This window comes from Chroicocephalus ridibundus, chromosome 22 (assembly GCF_963924245.1).
Source record: "Chroicocephalus ridibundus chromosome 22, bChrRid1.1, whole genome shotgun sequence".
Lineage (NCBI taxonomy): Eukaryota > Metazoa > Chordata > Aves > Charadriiformes > Laridae > Chroicocephalus > Chroicocephalus ridibundus.
Genome location: NC_086305.1, coordinates 4950469 through 4978146, shown reverse-complemented (window position 1 = coordinate 4978146; position 27678 = coordinate 4950469). Strand labels below are relative to the sequence as shown.

At 55.1% G+C, this 27678-nt stretch overlaps 1 protein-coding gene across 3 annotated transcripts; it reads right to left on the bottom strand.

Moving 5' to 3' along the window:
- Positions 1 to 3895: 3895 nt before the first annotated feature.
- ZBTB7A (zinc finger and BTB domain containing 7A) lies at positions 3896 to 27422 on the bottom strand. 3 transcript variants are annotated; one of them, XM_063358069.1, is made up of 3 exons: positions 27265 to 27422; positions 11331 to 12538; positions 3896 to 5994 (listed from the first exon to the last, which is right to left on the bottom strand). In XM_063358069.1, exons 2-3 carry the CDS (start codon positions 12521 to 12523, stop codon positions 5520 to 5522), a joined length of 1668 nt encoding a protein of 555 aa, XP_063214139.1. In that variant the 5' UTR covers positions 12524 to 12538; positions 27265 to 27422; the 3' UTR covers positions 3896 to 5519. The 3 variants fall into 3 exon arrangements, with proteins under 3 accessions (XP_063214139.1, XP_063214140.1, XP_063214138.1); XM_063358070.1 differs by lacking the exon at positions 27265 to 27422 and adding an exon at positions 25345 to 25948; XM_063358068.1 differs by lacking the exon at positions 27265 to 27422 and adding an exon at positions 22569 to 24578.
- Positions 27423 to 27678: the final 256 nt, after the last annotated feature.

Here is a 27678-nt window from a genome sequence, read left to right as displayed (position 1 = left end):
CGCAGAGCTGCCGCCCTCGGTAAGCTTTTCCGCCTCCCAAGAAAAACCAAACGGCTGCGCGGGGATTTTTTTTTTTTAATATATAGTTTATTTTCTTTGTTTTTTTTTTTCTTTTTTTTTTTTTTTTAAAGCCCCCCCTCCCCAAAGTGCAATTTTTATTATTTTAAATTTCTGTCTTTTTTTTTTTTTTTTTCCTTTTTCTTTTTTTTCTCCTCCTCGCCTCCCACACTTTTATAAAGAACTATCAAAGTTACAATCTATGGAATGTCTTTTCTGTGCTTTTTTTTTTTTTTTAATATATATATATATATTTTATATTTTTTCTTTTGCTTTTGCCTCGCTCCTTCCTCCCCCCCCCCCAACAACCCCCCCCCTCCCCACAAAAAGTAGTTTTAACACATTAAAAAACGGCTGAAACCTGGCGAGTGCTTTCGACAGAGAATCTCTTTAATAGATCATCGATAGAGAAAGACGCAGGAAAACCAAAAAATAAAATAAAATGAAATAAAAGGGCAAAAAAAAAAAAACAAAAAAACCAACCAAAAAAAAAAACAACCAAAAAAATTAAAATTCAAAACAAAAACCTAAAGAAGTGGCCCCATCTCGAGCGCCTTCGCTGGGTGACCCCCCCCGCCCCAGGAGAAGTTGAAGCTCTGGCTGTGTGTATATATATATATATATAGAATTTTTAGGAAAAAAAAAAAACAAAACAAACAACAAATGCAGCATTTTTGCCCCCTCCCCCCCTCCCCCAACCCCCCCCAAAAAAATCTCCGTCCCGTGACGCCGCGGTGAGTTTGGTTTTTTTTGTTTTGTTTTCTTGGTTTTTTGTTTTTTTTTTTTTAAAAAAGTGTTCCTCTTTATTTAAATAAAACCTTTCATAATAAATCGAAAATATAAATAGATACGATATATATATAGAGCTATATAGATAGAATTTTATTTTATTTTATTTTATTGTATTTCTTTCCTTTTTTAAATAATCGAATGGCGCTGGGGGGGGGGGACACCCAGCTGCCGGCGGGACCCTCGCCCCAAGTGGGGGGGGGGGGGGGGGGGCACTAACCGGTGGGTGCTGGAGGGGAATTTTTTGGGGGGGGGAGAAGAAATAAGCCCTTTTCCTGCGGAAGAACAACCCCCCCCCCCCGCCCCCAGCCCCATTTTGGGGGGGGGGGTGGGATGGGGGGGGGAGGGGGGGTGGATGCAGCATCTTTACAAGCAGCGCGGGGGGAAGGAATAGCCCCCCCCCCCCCCAAAACCCCTGTCCCCAGGAGGGGGTGAAGCCCCTGGACACCCCCCCCCCGCCTTTTGCCACCCCCCCCCCCGACCCCAAACTAACAGAGAATGTCCCCAGTTGTCCCCCCCACACTGTCACCAGTTGCTTTGGTGGGGGGGACACCCCACACATCCCCCCCCCAGCAGGGGGTCCTGGGTCGGGACCCCCAGGCTGAGCCCCACACGGGGTGGGGGGGGGGGGGCGGTAGGTTTTTTGCCTCTTTTGTACCAAAAACCTGATTTTTTTTCCGCAATTTATTTTCCTCTTTCAGTCTGACCACACACCCCCTGCCCCCCCCCCTTTGGGTTTTGCCCCGTTATTATTATTATTATTATTATTATTTTATTATTATTATTATTATTAATATTTAAATAGCTTTTATTTCTCCTTTCCCGACCCGGCGGAACTCAGCAGTATCTTTGGCAACACTTTTTTCTCACAAACCTGAATTTTAAAAAAAAAAAAAAAAAAAAAAAAAAAAATTAAAGAAATTAAAATGAATTAACAAGAATGACCACGGCAAACAGTCTCTGGGTGCTGAGCTACGCTCCGGGGGGGCGGCTGCGGGGGGGGGGGGGCCGGGGGTTAAGGCAGGCGACGGGGACAAACCTGCTGAGTTTGGGGGCTTTTTTTTTTTTTTGCTTATTTTTACCTTTTTTCGCTTTGTTTTTTTTCTAGTTTAGTGCAAATTTCAACTTGTGCTGAAGTGTTGCCGGGAAGGGACGGGACGGGGGGGGTTTGGGGGGGGGGACACGACACGTGGGGACACTCTCGCCGTGGGGAATCCTGAGACTGATTCTCTTTCCTCTTATTTTTTTGTGCCATTTTCTCTTTTTTTCTTTTCTTTTCCCTCGTTCTCGCCCCTGTTTTCTCTCCCCCCTTTTTTTTCCTCTTCCCCCCCCTTTTTTCCCCTCCCCCCTTCCCCCCATTTTCTTTTTCCCCTTTTTCCCGTTTTCTTTTCCCCCCTTCTTTTTCCCCCTTTATCCCTCTTTTCCCCCCCTTTTTTTCCCCTTTTTTCCTTTTTCCCCCTTTTTTCTTTCCCCCTTTTTTCCTTTTCCCTTTTTTCTTTTCCCCCTTTTTTCCCCTCTTTTCCCCCCTTTTTCTTCCCCCCCTTTTCCTTTTTTCCTCTTTCCCCTCCTTTTTCTCCCCCCCTTTTTTCCCCTCTTCCTTCCCCCTTTTATTCTTTCTCCCCCCCTTCTTTTTTTCCCTTCTTTCCCCCCTCTTTTTTCCTCGTCTTTTACCCCCCTTTTCTCTCTTTTTTTTTTTTTTTTTTTAACATTTACTTCCCCCTTTTCCCCAATTTCCCCCCCAGGGCCCGGAGGAACCCGCGGGGTTTATTCCCCGAGTGCCCCCCCCGCAAAATCCTTGGAGGCTCTTTCAGGGGGGTTTTGGGGAAGGGGGAAGGGGCGGGGGGGGGGGGCACGGAAAAACCGGGCAGAAACGGGAGCAGCGACACGGCGACTCCCAGCCCCACCCGGCGCCTCAGCTCAGCCTCCGGGTACAAAATCCCCACCGGATTATTATTAATTTTTTTTTCCTTTTTTTTCCTTTTTTTTCCTTTTTTGTTTTGCATATGCCGGTGCTTTGCAGAGGTTCAGCCCGGCCCTGGGGGTTGCGGGGGGGGGGGGGGTTGGGGGGAATCAGCTTGAGCCCCCCCCCCCCCCCCTCCCAGCCCCCGGATCCGGGACCCCCCCCCACCCAAAACCTTCCCGGGGGGGGTGGGGGGGGGAATGGGAAGGGTGCAAAGCCCATGGGGAGCATCCCGCCCCCCCCCCATGGCGGGGGGGGACACGACGACACACACACAGACGTCTGGCTTAGCACTGGCTAGAAAACATTGAAAAATAAACCAAAATTAAGAAATAATAATAATAATAATAATAATAATAATAATAATAATAATAATAATAATAATAATAATAATAATAATAAAGGGTGCGGGGAGAAATGAACAACACACAAACCCAAAAGCTCAGGATTCCTGCCTAAAATTCAAGCTTCCATGGTGTTTTTTTTTTTGTATTTTTGTTTTAATTTGGTGAATTGCGAGGCCTCTGGCGGGGGTTTTTTGGGGGGGGGGGGCGGGGGGGGGGGGGGGGCTGGTGTCAGGGGATGTCACAGAACCTAATTAGCATCTTCCTCCCATCCACACCCTGCGGCTTTTCTCACGCCAGGAAATAGAACTTGGATTCCGCCTATTTTTTTTTTTCTTTTTTTTTTTTTTTTTTTTAAATATATATATATATATACACATTTTTTTTTCTTACAAAAATAAATTTAGGATTTTTTTTTTTTTAATAATATCTTTTTTTTTTTTTCCGTATAAGTTGGTTTCGACTTGTAAACATGGTTTTGCTTTTTTTTTCTTTTTTTTTTTTTTTAAATTAAGATAAAGTGATCTCAAAGTACCCGTTCCATCGCAAAGTGCTAAGACTTCTTTGTTTGTTTTTTTTTATTTTTTTTTTATATATCATGATTTTTTTTTTTTATTCTTTTTTATTGCTTTTTTTTTTTCTGCATTAAATAAAACATCCATCTCTCCCCCCCGCCCCCGCCACCACTCAGCCCCCCCCGCCCCCCCCGCCCCCCCCCCCCCCAGCACACACTCCCCCTCTCACTCCCTCTCCAAAATACATTCGGCCAAACCTGCTCTTGCTTCGAAAGTAAAAACGAAAACGCTAAAAGGAAAAAAAAAAAAAAAAAAAATTAAAAAAAAAAACAACAAAAAAAAGGAAAAGAATCTAAAAAGTGCTTTCAAAATAAAAAGGGCTTAAAATCTCTTTTTTTTTTTTTTTTTTTTTTTTTTTTCATTTAAAAATGTGCATTTAGAAAACAGGTGACCAGCTGAAAGGTGCCTTTTCTTACCATCCTCTGCTAACCCCGAGGGTTATATACCCGCCTTAGAGCCATACAGCATCTCCAGAGATAGATATATATATATATATATATATTTTTGGGGAATGGGGGCCGGGGGGGGGGGGGTGTCAGGGACCACCACAGCTCGGGCCCCCCCCCCCCCGCCTCCCCCCGCCAGCCCAAAGGCCTCCTGCCCCTTTAAGGGAGACCTCAAATAACCTTTTTTAAAAGGAATTTGCCATTTTTAGGCGCTTTCGGGGCGGGCGGGAACGCTGCTGCGCTGGCCCAGTGCCCAAAATGTACTGGGGGGGGTGGGGGGGTGGGGGGTGGGTGGGGGGGGAGGTTTGGCAACCCCCTCCCCCAGCCCCAAATTCTGCTCAGGCAGCAGGTGTCCCCAGCCAGGGTGACCCCAGCACTGGGTGTCCCCAACCAGGGATGTCCCCAGTCCTGGATGTCCCCAGTCCTGAGTGTCCCCAATCCTGGGGGTCCTCAGTCCTGGTAACCCCAAGCAGGAGTGACCCCAGCCCTGGGGTGTCCCCAAGCAGGGGTGACGCCAGTTCCAGGTGTCCCCAATCCTGGGTGTCCCCAGTCCTGGGTGACCACAGCACTGGGTGTCCCCAAGCAGGGGTGTCCCCAGTCCTGGGTGTCCCCAATCCTGGGTGTCCCCAGTTCCAGGTGTCACCAGTCCTGAGTGTCCCCAAGCAGGGGTGTCCCCAGCCCTGGCTGCCCGACACCCGCTGCCAGCAGCAAACCCTGCAGAATCCTTGTTGTCCACTCACACAATTAGGCAATTTTTAGGCAATTTTCGGCAATTTCCTACCCTGAGCCGCTGCCGGCGGCTCCTCCCTCTGGCCAATTCGGCTTCACGCTGGGGCTGGTGGCAGGACCCCCCCACCCCGCACCCCAAAACCCGACCTCCGAGGCACCGTGTACCGCCCGCCCTGACAGAGCCCTTCCGCTCCTACCACTTTTCTATTTTTGCTTTTTTTTGTCTTTTTTTTTTTCCTTAAATAGATCTCTCTCTCTGAAATAGGTTTTGTTTTGTTTTGTTTTTTTTTTTTAACGTGTGTTTGGACACAAAATAAAGCTTTGGATTTACATGGAAGCTCTTTTCCATGTGACAGAGCCACTTTCCATCCCCGCCCCGCGCTTCCTAGCATCTGCCTTTCCAAGAAAAGGTCCTTGGCTACCGAGGGATCCTCGGGGGAGCCCTGCTTACGATGGGAAGATTGGAAACATAATATATATATATATTTTTTTCCGTTTTTTTTTTTTAAAAAAGGGAGAGAAACATCTTTAAAGAGAAAAATCGGAGGAAAAGTACTAACTAGATTTTGTGACACTTTGTTGGTGGTTTGTTTTGTTGGTTTTGTTTTTTTTTTTTGGTTTAGGAGAGTCCTTGCGTGTTACCCTCAGACGACCCTCCTGCTACATTCAATCCTGATGCTTCATTATTTGAATTATCCTCAAAGTGCTGCTGCTCCTCGTCGTCCCTCTCCTTCTTGATTCTCCCCACCGGCTTGATGTCCTCTGATTCTTGACTCTCCCCACCGGCTTGATAACTTCCGTCTTCGGGGTTCCCCGTAGGGGTGGTAGGCAAACCCCCGGCATCTCTCACCCGGGGTTTACGGCCCCTCCTGGATGGAATACCGTTGCATCCATCTTTTTTAAGGTGCCTGTGCAAGTGGTCGGAGCGGACGAAAGTCTTGAAGCAGCTGTCGCACTGGTAGGGCCGCAGGCCGGTGTGGACGCGCATGTGGTTCTTCAAGTCGTAGTTGTGAGCGAAAGCGGCGCCGCATTGCTGGCACAAGTACGGCTTCTCCCCCGTGTGTTTCCGCATGTGAACCTTCAGCTTGTCCTGCCTGCGCGGGAGAGAAAGGACAGGGAGGGGGAGGCAGGTCAGCCTGGGGGTCTGCCTTCTTCCCTTGTGCCCAGTATGGGGTAAGCGTCACCCAGTATGGGCTGAGCATCACCGGTATGGGGCTGAGCATCGCCCAATACAGGACCAAGCCTTGTCTGGTGCGGGGCTGAGCACCACCTGGTACAGGTCTGAGCACCACCTGGTACAGGTCTGAGCATCACCCAGTACAAGGCTGAGCATCGCCTGGTACAGGGCTGAGCATCGCCTGGTACAGGGCTGAGCATCACCCAGGATGGGTCTGAGCACTGGTACGGGGCGAGCATCACCCAGTATGGGTCTGAGCATCACCCACTACAGGGCTGAGCACCACCCAGTATAGGGCTGAGCACTGGTACAGGGCGAGCATCACCCAGTATGGGTCTGAGCATCACCCAGTACAGGGCTGAGCACTGGTACAGGGCGAGCATCACCCAGTATGGGTCTGAGCATCACCCAGTACAGGGCTGAGCACTGGTACAGGGCGAGCATCACCCAGTATGGGTCTGAGCATCACCCAGTACAGGGCTGAGCACTGGTACAGGGCGAGCATCACCCAGTATGGGTCTGAGCATCACCCAGTACAGGGCTGAGCACTGGTACAGGGCAAGCATCATGTGGTACGGGTCTGAGCATCACTGGGTATGGGGCAAACATCACCCAGTATGGGGCTGAACATTGGTACGGGGCCAAGCATCGCCCAGTATGGAGCTGAGCATCAGCCTGTACAGAGCGAGCATCGCCTGGCACGGGTCTGCGCATCACCCAGTACGGGGCTGAGCACTGGTACAGGGCTGAGCACTGGTATGGGGCGGGCATCACCCAGTATGGGTCTGAGCATCACCTGGTGTGGGTCTGAGCATCACCGGGTACAGGGCAAACACCGCCCAGTATGGGGCTGAGCATCGGTATACAGGCCCAAGCAGCGCCCAGTACGGGGCTGAGCATCACCCGGCACAGGGTTGAGTGCCGGTACAGGGCCCAGTGCCGGTACAGGGCCAAGCACCACCCGGTATAGGGCTGAGCATCACCCAGTACGGCGCTGAGCATCAATACGGGGCTGAGCATTGCCCTGTATGGGTCTGAGCACCACCCAGTATGGATCTAAGCATCAGTATGGGGCCAAGCAACACCCAGTACAAGGCTGAGTATCGGCTGGTACGGGGTCAAGCATTGCCCTGTATGGGTCTGAGCACTGGTACGGGGCTGAGCATCGCCCGGTACAAGGCCAAGCACCGCCCAGTAGAGGGCTGAGTGTGGGTATGGGGCTGAGCAGTGCCTGGCACAGGGTGAAGCATTGCCCAGTATGGGGCTGAGCATCAGTATGGGGCTGAACATCGCCTGGTACAGAGCTGAATACCACCCGGTATGGGACCATGCATCAGTACAGGGTTGCGCATCACCTGGTACGAGGCTCAAATATCACCTGATACGGGTTTGAGCATTGGTACAGAGACAAACATCACCCAGTACAGGGCTCAGCATCAGTATGGGGTCGAGCACCGCCTGGTAGAAGTCTGAGTATTGCCTGGTTTGGGGCTGGGCATCAGCCAGCAGATGGCTGAGCATCAGTACAGGGTCCCAGTACACGGCTGAGCATTGGTACAGGGCTGAGCATCACCCAGTACAAGACTGAGTAACCTCTGGTACAGGGTTTTGCACCACCCAGTATGGGGCTGACACTGGTATAGGGCCGAGCACTGCCTTGTACAAGGCTCCGCATCGCCCAGTAAGGGGCTGAGCATCGCCTAGTATGGGGTTGAGCACCTCCTGGTACAAGGCTGCTCAGACCCATGCCGGGTGATGCTCATCAGCACAGGACCAAGGATCACCCACTATGGGGCTGAGCACTGGTACGGGACCAAGCATCACCTCATATAGGTCTGAGCACCGGTATGGGACCAAGCTTTGCCCAGTACGGGTCTGAGCATCGCTACGGGACCAAGCACTGCCTAGTATGGGGTTGAGCATTGGTATGGGACTGAGCATTGCCTAGTATGGGGCTGAGCACTGGTATGGGACACCCAGTATGGGGCTGAGCACTGGTACAGGACCAAGCATCACACAAGTATGGGGGCTGAGCATCACTACTGGACCGAGCATCGCCCAGTATGGGGCAAAGCATCACCTGGTATGGGGCTGAGCACTGGTACGGGACCAAGCATCACCCGGTAGGGGGCTGAGCACTGGTACGGGACCGAGCATTGCCCAGTACGGGGCAAAGCATCACCCGGTATGGGGCTGAGCATCACCCAGTATGGGGCTGAGCACCGGTACTGGACCAAGCATCACCCAGTATGGGGCTGAGCACTGGTACTGGACGAAGCATCACCCAGTATGGGGCTGAGCACTGGTACGGGGCTGAGCACCACCCGGTATGGGGTTGAGCATCGCCTGGTACAAGGTCGAGCATCGCCCAGTTCGGGGCTGGCTGGCTCCTGGCAGGGCCTGGGCTGCTGCAGCCGCAGCTTGCCGGAGCCAGGGGAGGGCATTGCAGCAGCCGGGCCGGGGGCCAGCACGGCCACGTGAGCCACAGCGGCTCGCTTCTTCCTGGAGGAAAAAAACCAGGCACGAAGCGCGTGGCGGGCAGCAAGGAGCAGGATCTCTGCCCGGGCGGAGGGCAAGGGGACCCCTCGCCAAGCAGATCCAGCCCCATCCCTCTCCGCTCTCCCCTAGGGAAAAGGCAGCCCCCGGCCCCGCATGCCCGTGGCAGCGCAGCCAGCGCTGCCTTCACCCAGCGGGGAAATCCTGCCAGCACGAGGGCCCAAAACATCCCAAACCTTAAGGGTTCAAAACACCAAGGACGTCCCTGCCTCTCATTTGAATGCAGCTCGGAAAAGGGCCGGGAAGGTGGGCCTTGCTTAAAACAAGGTGGTACGCACCAGCACATGAAACCAGCTTTTTAAAAATACATTTTTATCATTTATAAAATTTTATAAATGCTTATAATTTTTATAAAACCACTCTGCCTTTCTATCAGAAGGTTATTAGAATGCCATCGCCGCTCCTCCCCCCGCGAACACAGAGGAACCAGGAAGCACAAGGGAGCAAAAATCGGTGTAAACCGCCGGGCTGCGGTCCCCGCCTGGCGAGGGGGTGGCAGGGAAACACCCCATGCAAAGCCATCCCGGCTCATCCTGCTGCCCTCACCCCAAAAGCTCCTTTGAGAGCAGGGATTGCTTCTCCCCGAGCAGGCTGCCCGTGCCCAGGCTGCCCCAGCCTACCGCAATATTTTTAATGGCACCGGGAAGAGATCCGTTTTCAAGCAATGCACCATCACCCGCTGGGATGAGGACGGAGACCATGGTGAAGGAACACAAAAGAATAATAAAATCAGCAGGGAAAATAAGGATGCTGGAGTGCTCGGTCAGGTTTGCGCCCATTTTTACATCGGGAGCCTCTGAGATAAGGCTTCAAGCACAGCCCAGGTGCTGGGGGAGACAGAATAAAACAACTCATTGACACCAAACACAACCCGGAGCAAACGAGCCCTGGGCTGGCAGCTTGAGTTTATGATGCTCTGCAGTACCCCACAGTGGGCCGTGCTGGGGAGCCGCGGCCATGGGCAGAAGGAGCTGGAAACCAGCTGGGATTTTGGGCAGCAGCCTCAAGGGAGATTTTCCAGGACCAGTGTGAACGCTGTGGGTCAGAGCAGGAGCAGCAGCCGGACGCTGTGGAGTGAGACATGAGATGGGGCACAGGGCTGTGGGCAGCGAGGCCGATGGCAGCTCCCTGTCCCTGCCTGGGCTTCTCTGGGATGCATTTGGCTGGAAAATAGCACGGCCCCGGCATATTATGAAACAGCCTTGTTTATAGGGGCTGGGAGAGAGCTTCCATCCTGTTCTCTGCAGTGCCAGGCCCTTCTGGGAGCCCGCAGGGAGCAGGTCCCCATCCGAACCCCATGGGAGGGGAGAGAAATCAAAAAGCAATGAGGTGGCACCGCCCCACCGACATCCTCCTCCCCCCAAAAGCCCCCATACAACTTCCCCCATCTCTCCCCCCGGCCGCCATCCCCAGTGCCGATGGCTGCCGGGCACCCCGTGGCGTTTCCGCATCCAGATGCGAGATGAGGACCTTGGACCGCTCAGGTGCAGCAGGCGGATTCTGCGCACGGGTGTGAGCAGCACCCAGGGCCCCCCCCCGCCCCCGGCACCGGGCAGGGAGGTGCCACGTCACAGGGCCCGGCGCGCAGGGCTGGGTGCTGGGGGAGCGGCGGAGGGCTGGCATCTTGCCCCCGCCATTATCTGCATTCCTCAGCTATCCGACATGGGGCTGGGTGCGGCGAGGGGGCCGGTGGAGCCATGGGGCAGGACACGGCCCTCCTGCCCACCTCCTGCTTCGCCCCGGAGCCACCTGCCATGTCTAATGACTGCCCACAGCAGGGAGCAGCCCCATGGATTCTGCCCCCCGCCAAGGAAGAGGCTCTTGGGAAGCGAAGCAGGCAGCACTGGTGAAACTGGGAATATTTCAGCAGGCAGAGAGCAGGCAGGGCAGGCAGCTGGCTCCTCTGCCAGGCAGCCCACGCTGTCCCTCAGCAGGGCTGGGGGGGGACCGGGCTGGGACCCCCGCCCCAGCTCGGCAATCACAGCCACAGAGACCAGAGAGAGGAGGCGGCGCTGCAACGCGTGGACTCGAGTGAACCGGAGGAATCCAAACAATATCCCCTTTCTTCAGCGTTCCCGTGGCGGAGGGAAGGAGCGGAGGAACCCTGATTAGAAACAGTGCCAAGGCGAACGCCCCTGGGGAGCTGAACCAAGGCACCGGGGTTTGTGTGGCATTCGGGGCAGCCATGGCTCAGCCCGTCATGGTTCGCCGAGAGAGGACACGAGCGGTGCCGTGTCCAGCCTCTTCCCAACCCAACTACCAGCCACCAGCGCTTCGGTCACCCCACGGCGCCATTTCTAAATGAGTCTCCAACTCTCGCCTCAACCCCGAGCTCCTCAGCCACAATGGAAATACCAAGGGCTGCAGCTCCGCTTCATCAACCACGTTATTTAGCCTCCGCAGAAGCCCGTGTCTGGCCAGGTTTCCAGCAGAGCTCAGCAATTCAGGACGTCGGGACGGTGTGGCACTGGATAGCAAGACAGGCTCCTTGAGATAACTCAAGAGTCAGACCCCCCAGAATTGCTCGTCTCTCTGGAAAACTCTGGCCTTCGTATCCAACTCGCCTGTTCAGATGGAAAACAGTCGAGCAGGCAAGATAAAATTGCACGAGCCCAGCCCCGCGCTGACCCCTGGGGAAAGCCAAGAGCCGGTTTTGCATGACAGCCCCCTCTCCTCTAGCGTCCGCCCGCCCCTTACCTGGTGAATCGGACTTTGCAGATGTTGCACTCATAGGGCTTCTCCCCGGTGTGGGTGCGGATGTGGCGCGGCAGCTTGCCAGCCCCCTGGATCACCTTCTCGCAGATGGGGCACTTTTGGAATGCTTTTGCCCTGATCTTCTTCTCCACCTTCTGGGACCAGGACGGATAGACATCGCCCTCGTTCGAACTGCCGAAATATTTCAAGTAATAATCCATGACCCCATCGTCATCCTTTCGGTCGTCCTCCCCGAGCTGCTGTCTCCCCACGGAATTGATCATTTGCTGCAGCAGGGCGCTGGCGGCCAAGCCATCCACCTCCCTCGCATCATCCTCCGTCTCCGCTCCACCAGCAATGAAGCTGGGGGAGTCGCCGGCTTCCTGCTGGTCCAGAGGCCCCCCTGGGGTCCCCTCCTCTTCTCCCGGTGTGGGCAGGCCACGGCTGCTGTAATGTCCGTTCTGAGAAGGTGAAAACATGGAGCCAGGAGCCGCCGCCTCCTCCTCCTCTCTGTCCAGCCACATGGCTGGGTTGCTGTCAGGATCACAGTCATTCGCCTTTGGTCTTTCGTTTAGGGGGGCTTGCGAGTAGAAGTCTAGGCCATTGCAGTCCGGCTCCTCCTCCTCCTCTTGGCCTCGGAAGTTCAGTCTCTGAAGGTCTCTCAACTCTGGGTTGGTCCACGGAAAGCTGCCTTGGTGGCCATTGACAGGGTTGCTCTGGAAGAACTCCAGGTACTCTTTTGCTCTGAGATGGTTCCTTTGATCAATTTGATCTACTGTATCCATCTGGTCATTTTTGGCCAGAATCTTCCTGTCCAGGAGATCCGTGCAAACATCCCTTACCGCCGGGATCTCCAGCAGTGTGGCGGCGTTGAGGATGTCATTGACATTTGAAGTGCTGACAGTAAGGGTCGCGGTGTAAGCGAACTCCAGCAGAGCCGACAAGGCGTCTGCACTCACAAAGTCTATCTCATACACGTTTTGCTGGTCCACCACTAACCCTGAGGTGAAGAGCTTCTTGAAGTACTGGCTGCATGCCGCCAGGACGGAGCGGTGGGTGGGGAACTCCTGGCCTTCCACCAAGATGACCACGTCGCACAACAGCCCGTTGTTTCTCTGCTCATTCAGACTGCTGAGGATGTCGCTGCTGTGATCGGGGAACGGGATCCCTATGGGGCCGTCCACGCCACCCGCCATCTTCGATGCAAAAGGCTAGGAGAGAAGAAGGAAAGAGCAATGAGTCACGGGGGCCTTGGCCGCTCGGAGGCATCACATTGCACGGGCAAATTCCCAAGGCAGAGCAAGCACCTGTCCGCCGATGCCAGTGGGTTCTGCAGCGAGCACTAGCTACCGGGTTGTGTGCCCTCCGCACCTCTCCACATCACCCTCAAGTCTGCTGTCCTGCCCAGCACCTAAGACATGCCTCCATGAGCAGGTGAGGATGGACCCGTGCTTACCTTCACTCCGGGAAGGAGGAGGAGAAACACAGCGCAGGTGCTCTGCGAGTCTGGAAGAACAGCTGAATTAGCACGGATCCGGGCCAGAGCTAGCAAGCCTCAGCAAGGACCAGGGTTAATACAGCCAGACAGCATCTGGACCGAGCTGCCAGGCGTGCCTGGTGCTGGGCTACGACAGCATGAGCCTCACCAGTGGACCCCAGTCCACCTCTGGGAATATTTCCCAATCCCTCCACTTCTACTGGAAAGGTCCCCTGCTCATTCAGCCTCACTCTGCCCAGCCGAATTCCTGATACAATCACATAATCGCGGGGAAAACCGTTCCCATCGCTCATCCCTGGGGTCCCAGGGTCTGCATCTCAGAGAGGTGCAGGCAGGGCGCTGGCAGCGAGTGTCCTTTGGAAAGGACACAAGGGCACCAACCGGTGTGTGGGAACAGGGCAGCACCAACCACCCCAGCCGGCTGCGAAGGGCGTTTTACAAACAGCCGAGCTGAAACACTCCAACCCAAGGCACCTGCCTGGGACAGGAGCCTCTGCAGTGGCCGGAGGGGAGACCGGAGTCACGAAGCACCAGCAGCAGAGCTGGCACCAGCCCCCCGCATCCCAGAAAGGCTTCAGCAGAAGCAGCAGCTCTTTCCAATGGCGAGGGTTTGTTTGGGAAAAGATAAATAAATCAGTCAGTCACTCCTGACATGCTAGCACGGCAGAAACGGATCCACTTGACTTTAAACACATCCTCCCTTCCAAGCCTGAAAAGGCCAGAGTGAACCGAGCAGCTCCGTTGGGAAGGGATCCCCCTTCGCCGGGAGAGGGGCAGTGAGGCCAAAAAACGCCGGCAAGAGCGAAACCTGCCCAGATTCACCACACTGCCTGCCCTGAACGAGTCCCTTAACTTCCCCCAGGCCCAGCCTTTGGATGTCCAAACCGGGAATAATGTTTCCCTCCCCTCTGTCTCAAGCAGTAAACCCCTCTACTCCTCGCAGCAGAGATGCTGTCTGCCTATAAATCAATGTATTTGCCGCCCCCCCGCCCCAAACACCAGGGCCAACGCAACCCGCGGTATATCCACGCACAAATAATTTGGCTCATAAAATACCTCGGCGCAAGCGTTAAGTATCAAAGTCCCCAGTTTCCAGGTGGGGAAACTGAGGCACAGAGAGAAGCGGCCTTGCCCCACGCGATGGGGGGGGCCGGGTGAGTCAGGAGCCAGAACAGAAGTAATTACGCAGGACGCAACTCCCAGCCCCGCGTTATAGCACAGGGAGGTAGCAACCAGGTTGCAAAACAACACTCGCTTCCCGACACATACGCACACCCCCCACCCCCATTCTGGGCTTGCTGGCAGATTTCTCAGTAGTTCTTCCTATTTTCTTATTAAAAAAAAATAAATAAATCATTAATCCAAGGGAAGAAAAAAAAAAAAAAAAAAGAATTCCTGCATCTTCTTGTTTTATACACAGAAAACACAGTTCTGAATCTGTGAAACACCAAACTGAAGCAAACCCTTCAATATTAAACAATAACGCATAAACCGGCATTAAGCTCATCCCGCGGATGGGATGGGGGGGTCGGGAAGAACCAGAGGAGCAGGGCTGGATGCGCAGGGTGCCCAGTGCAAGTCCTGCCACCAAAACCAAGCACAGACGCAAGGCGGCTTCCCGAGACGCCTGGAGCAAGGACACCAACTCCAGAGCCACCTCCTGGGCTCCCGCAGCAGCAGGATTTCAACTTGAAGCCGTTATTTTGCAGGTTTTTTTTTTTTAAATAAGAGGTCCTTGCTAGGGAGGCAAAGGCCGTCTGATGGCTGAGCGCAGCCTGGGGGCCAGGAAAGCCAGCACCGCTCTGAATTCCCACACCAGCTCCAGGTGTGACCTTGGGCAAGGTCATCACATCCCTGCATCCGCAGGGGGTCCGAGGGACCCCCCCGGGCCCCCGAGCAGCTGGGCTACAGCAGGGGAGGCTCAGCAATTGCTTGTCCCGTTGCCACCAGTGCAGCCCCAGAGCTTCCCCAAACCCCCCAATCTGAGCCATATCGCTCCCCAGAAAAGGGGGTCCGATACCTCTGCCTGACCCCCAACACCTCCTCGCCCTGAAAATGACATTAGAACCTTCCCCCCGCCCCCCGCTCCTTTTTCCTTGAGATGAGATGCTTTACAAAGCGTCCCCCCTTCTCTAAAGAGAATTTGAGCTGCGTGAAGCATTCTGAAGCTTCAGGCAATCATTTTCTGGGAAGCCAAGCTCCCTCACCCACACAGCCGGGCTTTGTCGGCTGCAGAGCCCGGCTGCGGGGACCGAGGGGGCCTGGGGGAGTGAGTCGGGCCATGCAGGCAAGGTCACCCCCCCCTCCCCGGTCAGGGGGCCGGGACAATCAGCCGGACAGTGTGGGAACGGCTGCAGGGTCATGAGACCGCCGAGGGCTGGCATGGAAAGTTGTACAACTTCGCGACTCATTCTCCTCGCACAACACGCCCTTTGTGTCCCTCATCTGCGGTGGCCGAGAACATCGAGGGGCAAACGGGCTGCCTCCAGCCCCCCAGGAATGGCCACGGCCAGAGACCACCAGGCTCCTTCCTTGAGTGCGGCCGCCCAGCCCTTTAAAAATCACACCCTGTTCCCTTCTCAGGGGGCTGAGCAGCCGCAGCGTTAACGCCTGCGCAGGGCTGGGTGGCTCAGGGGATTAGTAACGAGAGATGGAGCCTTCCACCTTCCCAGGTTCATTAAAAACACCCCAGCAGGAGCAGGCTCAGGGCACAACGCCGTGCCGGTGGGTCGGGTGAAACCCGCTTGGAAAGATCCTGACGGCCAGGTGACAAGTAGCAAAAGCCGCTGGCACGACTGCCCAGCTAGTCCCCTCCTTGGCAAGGAAAAGGTCTGAATGGGCCACCAAGTGGGAGCTTCAACTACTGACCTAAATTACCCGGGCAGCTCTTTTCTCTCTCTGCACCCCCCGACCGCCGAAAAGGCATTATCCACTTGTTGTCCCAGACTGCGCGTCTCTGCAGGGTTGCAAAGATCCCACATTTCACCCCAAAGCGTCTGCGTTTGAGAAGTTCGGAAATCGTCCTCGCACATAACTTGTAGCAGCGGAGGAGGCACCGCCAACTTAAAATACGGTCCTTTTGAAAGAGAGAGTTTACAACAATACCAGAGATCTCAAATTTATTTACAAACCTTATTTATAAACCTGGCGTAACAGGACGTGCATCCCTAACTACTCAGCTAACTCTGCTATCAGCGGTGCTGAGCCCGTTCCACATTTCCAAAATACCAACGCAACCAAGATTTGGCTATCCCTGGTTCTCACATCAGCCCGCCACAAACACATCCTGATTCCAGGCAGGTAAAAATGTCATTTTTTTTGCGCGAGAAGTGCCGCTGACCACGCGTGTGAGCGACGGAAGCCCTCCGCCGCCCCTTGACAGCGGCAATCTCGGCCGTTCCGCATCGCACCGAGGCCGACTGCAGTTTGATGCTGCTCCTCAATGCTAAAAGGTTATTTTCTTTCCTTAAGCTCAAGTTATCAACTCGCTCCTTTCAGACCTACCAGCCGAACTGCAAAAGAGCAGAAGAGAGCGTTAACCGAAACCCCTGAGCTTGCACTTTACTCACCTCGAGTCCAGCGGGATGTCACCCAATCGCTTTCCTACAGGAGTTCTGGAATTTGACATTTACATTCAAATGAGACGACCACATTAAGATGGGATCACAACCAAAAGCGCTGACAAAACACTGCTTAATTACTAGTTTTCCACATAACCTCAGTGGGTTTGGTGTTTTGTTTTGGGTTTTTTTTTTTTTTTCCTTTTGCTTCTTCGCATTACTTTAAAATTTAGCTGGGCGAACAGAGGAACCTGAGCAGCTTACGAGGGCTCTGAAATATGCAGGTATCAGGTGTAAGGGCTAAGTCCCATCTGCTTGGCCGGTAACAGCCGATGTTTTCAACGCGTTCTTCATCCGGAAAAAGATCCCAAATCACTTTACAAAGCCAGGGCTCTCCTCTCCCGCAGAGGTGCCGCCCACTCCAGCAGCACCGATGAGAAGCTTGAGCAACACTACGCACCCTCTCCGGGCAGAACGGGAAAATTATCATCACCTTTTCCCCCAAGCACAAGGCAAAATGGCTTTAGGGCATGGCTACAATCTGCAACGCAAAGGTTTCCTGGGAATAACCGCATTTTGGGCTACGGCACGTGGTTATTTGGCCTCCTGCGGCTCAAGGTACCCAAGGAATGGAGATGGCAAGTTGATTTGTTAAAGGCAAGGCACATACGACAGTGACAGGGCAGACTTCGCAGCAGCGCTGCTGTGTGCTAGAAAAGAATTATTAAAATAATGTTGCTATATAAAAAAAAAAAACCAACAAGTCAGTGGTTTGCTGCCCAAGGCCCAAACATTATCCTAGCCCTCACTCACCACCGACTGGAGAAACGGGCATTTTTTCCCTATGAATAGCTCACCCCAATTATAGGTCACACAATGCAAGTCCTTGTCTCTTCACTTTATATTTAGGGAGCGATCATCCCAGTTCCCCCGTTCCTTCTTCCAGCTGCTTGGACGCATCTGCAAGCCTGGATCTCTTGAGATAAAAACGCAGCGCTCTGGCCATTTGGAGCATGAGCCATCATCTCTGCTGACACCAAGCTCTGCAACATCCCAAGGACAAGCCCAAGCAGGTCTCCCTCTGCCCAGGATCCACCCTAAACTATGCAGAGGCCTCGGGAAACACACCTAACACGCAGCAGCAGCAAGCCAAAAAGGTGGGAAGATGGTAGGCAGGAGGAAATGAAGGAGGGTGTTTTGCCTGCTTGGGAAAAGTCACTATTTCAACCACTCTACGGTGCTGTTAAAATTCAACTGCTCTCTAAAAGGAATGTGCTGTCGGCAGTTTAATGCCAAACTATCCGAATTATGCGGACCTGCAAAGCAGATGCATGTTCTTGAGAGGAAGACCCTGCACATCAACAAACTGCATTGTATGAAAAAATAAGACAAAATAAAAGCACACTGACTTATTTTTAAACAGATCTAAATTTTCGATAACGCAACGGGAAGGAATCTTTTGTGTTTAGCAGGTAATTGAGCCATCAAGGGCAAAAAAGAATGAATTCAAGCTTTATCATCTCTTAACTGGACATCACATCTGGGGTAAAACACCAGAGGACACATACGGCATGACCAAGATCATGCAGCTATTGAAGTGCAGAGATCAGAGCAGAACGAGCATCCTGCGAATATCTGTGGCGTCTCTGCGGACAATATGGCTCTGTCTTCTGCCAACGGGCACCCGCTCCAGCCCCCTACGAATCCCCGTCCGAAGGCACTGGCTCTGGGAAGCATCTTATCCCCCAGCTCTCAATGCAGGGTCTCTGTTATGGCAGCTCTAATCGCTGGATTCATGACATGAAGGCTCAGCTAAGGAACGAGACTGACCACATCAGGAGGATTCAGCCGGCTCCCAAACAGGCACCGGGCTCCTGGTCACACCACCAGCTCAAACCACCACTCCACTGGTTCTTCAAAGCGGGGCCATTGTTTTATTCTCACCCTTCCAAAGATCAGAGCTTTCTGAGCGTCAATGCCTCAAATTTAACGTGAAGTGGAAAAAGAACCGAGGTGCCACGACAATATCCGAGGAGGCAGCCCAAGCTCCTCAGGTACATCAGCCACCCTTCATTTCAGTCCAACTCGATGAACTCGCACCACTATCAGTAAGCAAAACAGCCGGGGCTTTCCTTCCCGCTGCCAGGTCTGACCTGCCAGGGAAGTTTGCCTCTCCCTACTGTCTAGAAACATATGCCTGGGCAGCGTAGGAAGCTCCAGCACAGAGTCAAGCCTTGTTCTAGGACTGTTTCATACCAAGCGGCTGCCCAAGGTAAAAGGAAATCCACCCAAAAACCTGCAGATAGATCAACCACCGATCCCTCAGCATGGATCATCACCGCATCCTTCATCTTTGAAGAGCCAAAGCACTTTAGGAGCCATCTATCGACAGGGAAGAAACACCTAATACACCACAGAAACAACGATCCCTGGGGCAGGACGCACAACGATTTAGCAGCACCGAAGTTCAGGCAGGAAAGGAGAATCCCACATCCTGCTACCGCTGCCAAGGGAACGTTGGGAGGAAGAGCGGGTAATTGCTCCCGCTGAAGTTTGGACAGAGCGCTGGAACTGAACGCCCCTCGGACCCTCAACGAGCATCATGGGAACTTCAAGGACCACAAGTAATAAAGAACCTTGATTTTCCTTCGTATTAAAAACTAATAATAATAATAATAATCCCCTCCCACAGCAGAGCACCTTGGAGGTAGGACCGGTGCCAAGAGTTGGCTTTGCTGTGGTGCTGTCCTCACCTTGGGCGGGCCAAAAGGGGCAGATCTGCAGAGGCGGTGGAGCAAGGACAGCCCTCCCCCAGCCGCCAGCCAGCCATTTCCTCGCTCAGGAACGGCTGCATCCTGTGCTCATTCAGAGGAGCCTGCGTAGGTCTGATATATTTGGCAGAGCATCTAAATCGGGCTGGAAGAGCTGCATTGAAGAATTCGGATGAAGAAGTCCCAAGCCCACGTTATACCGGCGTTTCAGCTCAGATGTCAAACCAGGCTACGAAGGGACGACCACCAAGCCTCTCATCAAGGTGACACATCACCTAACAGCTCCTGGACAGACAGGTTTTGGGGGTAATTCAGTAATCTCCCAGCTACCTCAGGCAAACTGTGGCAGTTGATTGAAGGTATCCCCAAGAAACCAATTTAAATTTTACACCTCAACCCATCTATAATCTTTTCAGTATTCAAAACCGGCCCCCTCCCAGCCCTTCCCACTGTGTCAGCAGCAAGAAGCAGCAAAGAACTTCACCAAGACACCTCGGTGGTGTACCAGTGAGTGCTTGTGCCAAGCCAGAACCAGAGCAAGAGCAACTGGAACCGGGCTCCCGAATTCCTCTGGCAGTGCAGGGTTGCAGAGCAAGCAGCAGAAGAGATGGTGCGACCACGATGGAGCAGGGAGATAATGACTACCCAGGTGGAGCTGGGTCTCCGTGGTGCTGTTAATGAGATGCTAGAGGTCTGGGATTCCTCATCGCGCTAGAGGAAATCATCAGGGACACTGCTACGGAGCACACCAGGAAGAAAAGGACACGTTGCGCTTCATTTTCCAAAACGGCTTCAATTTAAGTGCTTTTCACACAATGGTCCAGAAGAGAAAGGACGTGCCAGATGCGGCTTTTTTTCTCGTTGCATGGACAGCAAAAGGACAAGTCCTGCTGAGGAAAAGGCTCACGACTATCAGCTTTAACACCAAATCCAGGGTCTGACCAACCGACTGACCCCTCAGCAATCCCACCCTCCTTTCCCTCCTTGACTCCGGCATTCAGGCTCCATACCTCGATCCAAACTCCGACCTCTAGGCTCAACCACAACACAGAGAGCGTTACTACTGCTGACCGGGAAAATTAAACCAAATCCAGCAAAGGGAAAGTGCACAGGGTCCACTCTGACATGTCCCGAGTGCTTGGGGACAAGGGGGAGGCACTCTGCATCTCCCAGGACAAGGTCTATGGCTTTCACCTAAACCTAATGGCATTCACCCCCCACAGAAGAGACACAGCCCGGCTCCATATTTTTAAAGATGCTGGTAACTAACTTCCACAATTAAGAAAACAGATGAGGGATGACCAAACGTCACGCTCTGCGATGCTGCGGATCCCTACCGATGTCTGGAACTGGGAAGAGATTTCCTTCCGGGGCACAGCACGGCCTCGCAGAGCGCACGGGGAAGTTTGGTTTCCGCTGCAGCATCGACTACTGGCAAAAACCAGAAGTCGACATAGACCCTGAGAGACGGCAGTGGTCTGCTCCCGCCTGCCACGTCACACGGCGAAGCACCGTGGCCCAGCCTCCGCCAGACCTGTTACGGCGCAACCGAAAGAGACGGCACGGCGCAGCACAGAGCCACCCGGACCCGCCACCCCTCCAAAACCACCCCGCGCCCATCACCACGTGTCCCCTTTCACCGCTGACAGCAACAACCAGGACGTACTAAAACTTCTCTTATGTTGCAAGGTTAGCTTGAACTGGTTACTCCACCCAGACCTCCTTGCCAATTTTCTCCTTTGTCATCAGAGACCGTATTTAATCCAGCAGGAATGTGCCTTGGTTCAAGCCCATGTAGTCAGAGACCCAAGGCCAGTGCGTGTCCCTCGAGCTTTGGTGCGTGCAGGTGTTTATTTTTGAGCCCCCACCACCAGCACCATTGCTCTGCCTTGAGGTTCCTCAACATGACGGTCCCGGGTCCATCACACAAGGTCTGTGTGCTGGGACCATCACCGAGCAGCCACCAGCGAACAGGAATTTCTCCGCACTGAGAAGAAATGAGCCACCATCCACCAAGAAGGCCGAGAGCCACCCAGCGACCCTCAAACCCACCTTCGCTCCAGCAAGGCTGTGTACAAATTGCTCCCAGGCCTCCCTCCTCTCCTCAGCTGAGCTGCTGCAGCCTACGCAGGCAGCCCTCAGCCTGCTAGAAATGTCCGAGCACGGCGTACGGGGCCGGGAAGGCCGGCCAGCCTTGTGTTAATGGAAGCTGCTTGTTTCGCTGCTGAAACAAACTCTTCAAAAGCCAAGCCCAAGTGTGCCCACACGCCTGTTGCCGCAGCCCTCCGACGGGTTTTCTCCCACATAGCTCCGTTGTTGCCATACGGCAACAGAGCAGCTCCCTGCAAAACCACAGCAGGGTTTTCGGGAGATCCTGCAGAATACCAAACCCCTAGTTCTCCTAAATACTTTAGAAAGCCTCAGAAGTTACACGCAAAGGGGAAGAAAAAACACCACAAAACATGAAACTCTGCGTGTTTCAATCCCGGCTAAAGGAGCAGCCCTTGCCTAGGAGCTCAGTGTGTATGGAAGGGGAAGGTTTCTTTTTCAACTCAAAAATCCCGTGAGCCTGGAGGCACCGAGATCCATGCAGAAATAAGCTGCCAATATTTCAAAAAGGCAACATTCGACCCCTTCGCCAAAGGGAGCAACGGAAGACTTGTCATGAAGAAACGAAGCCACCACCAGCATTAACCCCCCGCCCGGCAAAGCAGGAGAGCTGAGCCGGGGCTGCGGGGCCACCGGCATGTCCCAGACGCTCAAGGCTAGATGAAAACGAGAGCTTCAGCGGGTGGTATTTTTACACCCTCCTCCCCTTCAGTGACCGGGCATGACCACAGACCAGCAAGAGGCCAAAGCCTGTGCTCCCCACTCCAGCCAAAATCCCCTCAAAGTCACCGCTGGTGTTTCCCCCGAGAAAGGCCAACAGCATCTGCCCCCTTTGCACCACCTTCCCCCTCCCACCGCAGCGTCTCTCTGTCTCCTAAACCAAGATAAACTGCTCACATCCCAAATCCCGCCATTCCTGCAGCACCCGTCCATTTCCTGACCTGCTCCCTGCACAGCCAGCTCTCCAGCCCACCTCCCCCCGTGCCCCAAAATCAACCTGTCCCTCTCCCACCCCGCAGCCATGTCACAGGTTCCCCTTCGCAGCCTCCGCGTCCTCCCCATCCAACAAACCTGACTTTTCCTGCCCCGCTCCCCCTGCCTTCAGCATTCCATGGCGGAGGTCTAGCATTAATCTAATTGCCTCCCATGGCACCACAAAGACTGGTTGTCTTCTCCACACCAGGAAAAGGGGTAAAAAAAATTAAAGAATAAGACTGGAGTTTAGTGACAAAGCAGAGCGTATCGGGCAGGGCAGTGCCTTAGGTAATTCCCAGTTTGTGGATAAACAGACAGCTCGTCTCACCGTTCTCGACTCCACGCGACGTGCAAAAGCGAATCCCGAGAGCAAGCATGCCACACGCTTCATCCCCGGCAATGCTGTCCTGCCATGAAGCTCTTTTCCTTCCCTCCTCGGCGCACGACCGGGCAGCACGGGGATGAAGGGAGGGAACGCTGAGCCGGTACCGCATGTACTCTGCCTGTTGGGGCAAGAGGCTCCGAGTAACTAGAGAGCAGCAACCTGTAGCTACAAGCCTACCTGTGACGCTTGCCCAGCTCTGCGTTGGGTAGGCACTCAAGCAAACAAAAGAGGAAGAAAAAAAAAAAAGAAAAAGAAAAAGAAATCCACTTACTGGTTTCCAGTTTGCCGGTGGGAAATAAGTATGTGCGTGAACCAGGAAGGAAATAGGGTGCACAACTGCAGTTTAACAGCGGGCAAGAGAGAGTTAAAATTCAGTGCTGGGATGCTTGGGAGCATCCTCTGCTACGAAAAAAAAAAAAAGCAGGGCAGCAGGTAGAGGATCTCCTGCCGTTTCAGATGGGCATTACCAAACCGCAGGGGTGGAAAACAGGAGGAAAACAGTCCCGAAGGTGCTAACCCTTCACAGGCAAAGAAACCACCCAGCAAGCGCCAGCGCCGTGTGTTTCTGCCTGGGCCCCCGCACGGCTTCGAAGAGATCGGCGAAAAGTATTTGAGGCAGTAAGGCTGTCGTCAGGGAGATCCCGCTCCTGACGGTCCAGCTGTACGCATTTTTTAAGGGGTCGGCGAAGCAACGGCATCAGAAAGCTGTGTATTGCCAGGGGATCTGTGGCTCATCTCACCGATGTGGCCTTGGCTCCCACCTGCAGCCACGGGGCAGCTCGCACCAGTTTCCAGTTTCTCGCACCTTGTCACATTAAGAGAGGACACCGAGCCCTACAGTTTCCTTCCACCTGCAGCCCCAGGGGGCCTCTGCCCGAGATCTCGCAGAAAGATTTACAAGTCCCTCAGAGAGCCGGGTCTCCGGTGGGGGAAGGATCCCCACTGCAATTCAAGGCACAGAACGACTTTTGCTCCGTTTGCACCCTGGAAGCGGCGTCCGGACCCTGCTACAGGAGCCAGCGATGACACCAGGGAGACAGGGAAATTGAAACTATGCGCGGAGGGAAGACGATACGGCCAGGGAGCGGGGCGAGAAACAATTGTCCCCGGATACTCACAGAGGATCCTGATGCTTGTCTGACCTCGTTTGCTCCTGCTCTGACGTCCCACCGGAGCTCCTCCGGGACCGGCGGGATGCTCCAGGCACAAGTACGGGGACGGACACAGGGCTCATGCCGATCGGGAGGCAGCACCGAACACAACCACGCGCCAGTTTGGATCAAAGGGTCATGGGATTGGGTACAAACGCTTCCCTTCATCCTAGAGACCGACTGTCTTTCTCCCTTTCCCCGAGTTTTGCTCGTCAAAAGGCTTTTAATTACAGCTTGAAACCAGTCTCTTCAAATTTGAGGTTAAGGCTGGTTGAGAGCATAGTTAAGAGCAACTGTTTATTGCTTTGACTACGCAAGATAACGAGTAGGATTCTAATTGTTTGCCACAGAAGTCTTCTCTTTCAATAAACGCAGCATCCCGAGACTGGGAAAAAACCCTCAAGTGTCAGTTTTAATCAAGATTAAACCACAGTTCTCAAGCATTTAGGCTCCGTCTCAAACGCAGACCGGGAATTTCACAGCCTCCCCCTTCAATTTTTAAGTTTGACTCAATTCCGCAGAGTTAAAACCCGGCACTCGGGCAGCACTTCATCTGCCAAAGGAGATCTCGAGCAAGACAGGCAGTGCAACCAAACCATCACAGCGCCTTGATAAAAGCATAAATTTCTTCCCTGATTTGCGTCCCATGTCGACATCCAGATTCTCACGCCGAGAAAACAACCGTAATTTTCAATTCTGCTTTAAAAGTCACAAAACACAAAGCAAACCCACCACGTTCACCGTGTCCAATTAATTCCACCCAGCCGCGGCTGGCCCAGCACCTCCACAAAGCAGAGCTCCTTATTAAACCCACGATACGGCTAAAGATCATCATTGGACCTGCTACCACAATGCGACGAGATGCATATATGAGCGAAAAATAAATTAAAAAAAAAAAAAAAGGCCTAAGAAGAGTTGCAGATCAGCAGAAAACGAAGAACTACTTTCATTCACCACCAAATTTATTAAGAGCTCATGCCTTGCAAAACCCTCCCCTGAGTTACTAACGCAATTAAGGCTTGGTGGAAAAATCCCACCATCTCACCCATGTTTGGGTTGCGCCTCTTCACTCCCTCTTTCACCAGAACAAGCCTAAACAGGGGCCAGAATGAATATTAAACAAGAATGGCTCCTCTCTAATAAACTGCTCAGTTTCTCTCTGTCTCTCCTTCACTTTTTTTAAAGTTGTTTAAATACAACATCTCCAGCAAACCATCAGGATTAAGCCAGCCCGTCTCTTCCTGATCAGCCTCCAGAAGTGCCCACATACTGCAATTTTCAACCAGAACCAGCAGAAACGTTCAGAAATAAAACATTTCCTTAAAAAAAAAAAAATAATAAAACACAACACGAAACTCCGACACTTTTTAAAACGATGGGATGACCTTTTAGCTACGCTGCGCACAACTTCAACCCTCATTAGGTTGTAAATTCTTCCTGGCAGAGACCTTCTCTACCCGTGTCTGTAAAGTGCTTCTTATATAAGTTATGGTTTCGATAACCAAGACAATTAACAGTGTGGGGAACCTGGGACCAGCAGCAAACTGGGACCAGCTGCAAACTCTTACCAAGAGTCCTTGAGTCGAGAGAAACTTTTGCTGCCCAGCCTCCTGCTGCCCTGCCAGTACGAGGGTCTCCAGGAGCTGAGGAGGAGGAGGAAGAGGAGGAAGGAGCAGTCACATCGGTTCCCGGTACCGGCACAACAGGAACTGTTGTTTTCAACATAGGAACATCGGGATTTAGAAGTTCTGGTCAGAGGAAGCCCCAAGTGCCAGAGTCCCGCTCCACGCACGGGTCCAAGGGCTTTTCCCGCACAACTGAAACAACTCAGGGCACAAAGCCCTTTCCCCGGGCAGCTCGCAGCTCGCCTCCGTTTTCAGACCACGGTCACAGCAGCGATCTGCCCGTGACTTTGCCTCCTGCCATCGGCCTCGCACACGCAGCGCTGCCGGGGACGCTGGCGCTAACCTTTGGCTCAACCTCGGGGGGGCTCGGCACAAGGTACCCCCAAGGCTCAATTCCCGACCCACCGCCTCGAACTCATCAACTTGAGAGGGGGGACAGTGAAGACAAAGAGGTGTCCCCCAGCCTGGCCGAGCAGAGGCCTCCCCTGGGCCTTGCGCAGGGGATGCTGCCCCTCACGCCAACCTCGGCCTTCCCCGCAGGTCCCGCGCCGGGGAGAGCAGCTTATCCTGCCCGGGCCCGGCCCCGGCGGCTTCCAGGGCCCCAACCACCGAGGGGGGGAAGGGGGGGGGATTATCACTGCGAACCGCCGCCGGCCGCCCGACCCCCCCCCCGCTCCTAGGGGGTGGGTGCGGAGCCGGCCGGGGGGAGATAAGGAAGGGGTAGAGAAAAAAATATATATAATAAATAACCCCCACAGAGGGAAGGCCTGGCATGGCAGGCCGGGGGGAGGCCGGTAGGCCCGGGGGGAGGCCCAGGGGAAGGCCGGCTCCCCGCGGGGACGACCTTGGGGTGCTCGGGGACAGGCGGGGGAGCCCCGGCGGGGCCTTGCAGCGGCCCTGCCCAGCGCCCCCGCACCGGCCGGGCTGGCGGGGCCGCGGGCCCCGGGGGACCCCACCCAGCGGCCGGGCCCCCCCTTCCTCCTTCCTCCTCCTTCTCCTCCCCCCTCCTCTCTTCCCCCCCGCCTCCTCCTCCTCCTCCTCCTCCTCGGCGGGTCGGGCCGGGCCGAGCCGCCCCCCCCGCGGCGGGGCCCACAGGGAGCCTTGGCCGGGCGCCACGACCCCACCCCTTCCCCCGGGCGGGCCGCCGCCAATGGAGGCCGGGCGGGGACGGAGGGGGGGGCCGGGGGAGGGGGGGGCGGCGGGGGGTGCTGAGGCGAGGTCCTGGCCCCGCGGCCGCCGGCCGGACACCCCCCCCACCCCGCCTCAGGCCGGGCCCGGCCGGGCGCGGCGCGGGGGTCGCGGGGAGGCAGCGCAGGCCCCGCCGCGCCTGTCCTCGGCCGCCCCGCACCCCGCCCGCCATTGGGCCCGGGCGGCGACGGGCGGGCGCGGGGCCGGGGAGGGCGCGCCCCGATTGGCCCCGCCCGCTGCCTGTCAACACCGCCTCCCACTCGCCGCCCGCGCGCGGCACGCCGGGAAGCGCAGTCCGCGCGTCCCCTCGCACCTGCGGGGCGGCGCGGCCGGCAGACTACAACTCCCAGCAGCCCCCGCGCCGCGAGCCCCCACCTCCCCCCCCGGGGCCCTTCCCCCCCCACCCCCCCCACCCCCCCCCCCTCCGCGACCCCCCCAGCACGGCCCGGCCAAGTACAACGTATGCAGGCGGGGGGGGGTAGAGGGGGGGGGCGGCTTCCCTAGCCCCCCAGCTCCCCCCGCCCCACAGACTCCCCCGACCCCCCTCCCCACCCCCCCCCCCCCAAGCCCCGCTGAGGAGTAGGGGGGGGGGGGGGGGGAACGGGAGGCCTGACACCACCCCCCCCCGCTAAAACCGGACCCCCCCCCCGCGCCCCCCCCCACCTCTCCCCGTACCGGGCGGGGGCCGAGCGGTCCGAGCGAGCGGAGCGGGCCGCGCCGTGCCGAGCCGGGCCGGGCCGGGCCGAGCCGTGCGGGCGGGCGGAGCAGGCTCTGGCCGCCCCGCGGGAGCTGCTCGCCGAGGCCCGTATGCGGCTCCTTCCTGCTCCGGCCGGGGCCGCCCCGCTCTTAAAGGGGCCGCGCACCGCCCCCCCAACCCCCCGCCCCCCCCCCCCCCCCTTCGCCGCCGCGGGGCGCAGCCGCCCGCACGGCAGGGAAAAGGGGGGGGCGGGGGGGCGGCCCCCGCAGCGCCGCGCAGGGGGAGGGCGGGGGCTCCTGTAAGCGACCCCCGCAGACCCCACGCCCCCCCTCCCCCCCCCCCCGTCACTCCCCCCCTCAACGTGGGCCAACGGAGCGCGTGTCACCGCCGCG

Bases quoted from the DNA above. Each gene is read 5' to 3' on its own strand.
- ZBTB7A (XM_063358068.1), bottom strand. From the start codon at position 22,631: ATGAAGCGTGTGGCATGCTTGCTCTCGGGATTCGCTTTTGCACGTCGC. The intron at 12,539-22,568 runs GTGAGACGAGCT...CTTCTCTCCTAG, and splicing joins GTCGCGTGGAGTCGAGAACG to CCTTTTGCATCGAAGATGGC. The intron at 5,995-11,330 runs GTAAGGGGCGGG...TCTCCCGCGCAG, and splicing joins TGCAAAGTCCGATTCACCAG to GCAGGACAAGCTGAAGGTTC.